This window comes from Echiichthys vipera (assembly GCF_963691815.1).
Source record: "Echiichthys vipera genome assembly, chromosome: 21".
In the NCBI taxonomy this organism is placed as follows: domain Eukaryota; kingdom Metazoa; phylum Chordata; class Actinopteri; order Perciformes; family Trachinidae; genus Echiichthys; species Echiichthys vipera.
In genome coordinates, this window is record NC_139846.1 from 25828599 (window position 1) to 25831098 (window position 2500).

Below are 2500 nucleotides of genomic sequence, written 5' to 3' on the forward strand. Positions count from 1 at the left end.
CGTACGCCGACGACGCCGGTGTTTATCTGAGTGTCGCTGTTTCAGACGGAGCGGATGCTGGAGCTGCTGCAGGTGTTCGAGTCGGCGCCAGCGGCTCGTCTGGACCTGAAGCAGCACTACCTGCAGCTGCTGCAGCGCTACGGCCGAGAGCTGGAGCTGCTGAGGAAGACGTACCAGAGACAGAGGGACGGGCCGCCCACCGGACGCAACCTGCCCCCGGTACAGCCGCCTCTCATCACACCTGATCCGGAGCTTTCTCTGCTCTTTAAACGACGTTTTTAACCACGACTAAAAGCCACGGCTCAGTTTCCATTTTCGAACATGCTACACGGCTGGTTAACTGTCAGTAAATCATTTTTAAATGACTTGTTAAGTGTTTGTTATGTTATTATATATTATTTCTCATATCAAACACGATATTTAACTTAATATCTTTGGGATTTTTGGGACAAAACCAGACTTTTGGATTCAGTTCTGTGAGTTTTGAGAAGTGCAAAGCTGTTTTGTCTTTTTAGCCGTCCAAGAAACTTCGTAGCTAGCTTGCTAATGCTAATGCTAATGCTAATGCCCCCATGCCGATCACACACATTCACACACTCACACACACGCTCACACACGCTCGCACACACTCACATACTTACACACCCACACGCGCTGAAACACGCTCACACACTAACACACACGCTCACACACACGCTCACACACTCACACGCTCACACACACTAACATACACGCTCACACATGCGCTGAAACACGCACGCACACACACACACACACACACACGCTCACAAACGCTCTCACACACACACACACACACACACATGCTCACACACGCTCACACACTCACACACTCACACACACACACACACACACACACACACACACGCTCACAAACGCTCTCACACACACACACACACACACTCACACACTCACACATGCTCACACACACTCACACACACACACACACACTCACACACGCGCTTTTTTCCACCAGTGACGCATGGGGGCATTAGCATTAGCATTAGCATTAGCAAGCTAGCTACGAAGTTGCTTAGAGCGCTAAAATGACAAAACAGCTTTGCACTTCTCAGAACTCACAGAACTGGATCCAAAAGTCTGGTTTTGTCCAAAAGAATCTTTTTGTTAAACGTCCTGTTTGATACTTAACGCTCGCACTGAGACACACCTGGTTATGACCCGTCTCACCACCTGACTCTGACCCGTCTCACCACCTGACTCTGACCCGTCTCACCACCTGACTCTGACCCGTCTCACCACCTGACTCTGACCCGTCTCACCACCTGACTCTGACCCGTCTCACCACCTGACTCTGACCCGTCTCACCACCTGACTCTGACCCATCTCACCACCTGACTCTGACCCGTCTCTGACCCGTCTCACCACCTGACTCTGACCCGTCTCTGACCCGTCTCACCACCTGACTCTGACCCGTCTCTGACCCGTCTCTGACCCGTCTCACCACCTGACTCTGACCCGTCTCACCACCTGACTCTGACCCGTCTCACCACCTGACTCTGACCCGTCTCTGACCCGTCTCACCACCTGACTCTGACCCGTCTCTGACCCGTCTCACCACCTGACTCTGACCCGTCTCACCACCTGACTCTGACCCGTCTCACCACCTGACTCTGACCCGTCTCTGACCCGTCTCTGACCCGTCTCTGACCTGTGCGGCTCTCAGCTGGCCGGGCGGATCCTGTGGTGTCGGCAGCTCTTCAGGAAGATCGAAGCTCCCATGTTGGTCCTGAAGGAGAAGCTGGACCTCCTGAAGGTACGACCCCTGATGGGATCCACCGGTCGTCACTGATCGACCCGCGTCTAACCCGTGTCTCCTGCAGGGACCGGAGATGACCAAAGTGATCCGCAGCTACAACAAGACGGCCGCGGCGCTGCTGCAGTACGAGGTGCTGCACCTGCAGGGGTGGAGCCGGGCCGCAGAGAGCGCACCGCACTGCCTGAGCGCCGCCCTGCTGGTGCGGCGGGAGAACAGCGAGGTAACAGAGGTGCAGGAGGTCTTAGAGCGCCCTCCCACTGTGCCTCCGTCCCGTGCCCCGTGCTTTAGGGTCCTTGTCCCCCCCTCCAGGCCCGTTTGTACTCACACTACCTGGGCCTCGGAGAATGCTTCTTGCTGCCTATACGTCATCACGCCGTAACACGTCACACGCATTGATGACGTCATGGCGGTGCGTGGCTTTGTTTCCAGATCTTTCCGTAGACCTCGGAGTTTTTGTGCGTCTTGTCGACTGTTTTTGAATCTTTTCATCGACCAAATCTGCAGTAAACACTCCACCTCCGCATCACACCAACGTGAACCTTTCACCGCCATTGTTTGAAATGTCCGCGCATGGTCCCTCCTTCTTTTTTCTACGTCCCAACAGGCGCACAGGAAATGACCTCAGAGCCGCCGTAGGCCTCGTGCTCGTACACGTGCGCACGCTCGTGCTCGTACACGTGCAAACGTGCTTTACTAAAGCCCACC

The 2500-nt window shown here is 54.7% G+C and overlaps 1 protein-coding gene across 1 annotated transcript in view; it reads left to right on the plus strand.

Moving 5' to 3' along the window:
* The window catches only part of LOC310963560 (dynein axonemal heavy chain 5-like), a gene marked incomplete at both ends in the record, with an annotated part of 54371 nt that overhangs the window by 8472 nt on the left and 43399 nt on the right, over positions 1 to 2500 (plus strand). The window contains 3 exon segments of the mRNA XM_083936424.1: positions 46 to 219; positions 1703 to 1792; positions 1860 to 2015. Of these exon segments, the coding sequence (XP_083792550.1) occupies positions 46 to 219; positions 1703 to 1792; positions 1860 to 2015 (420 nt within the window).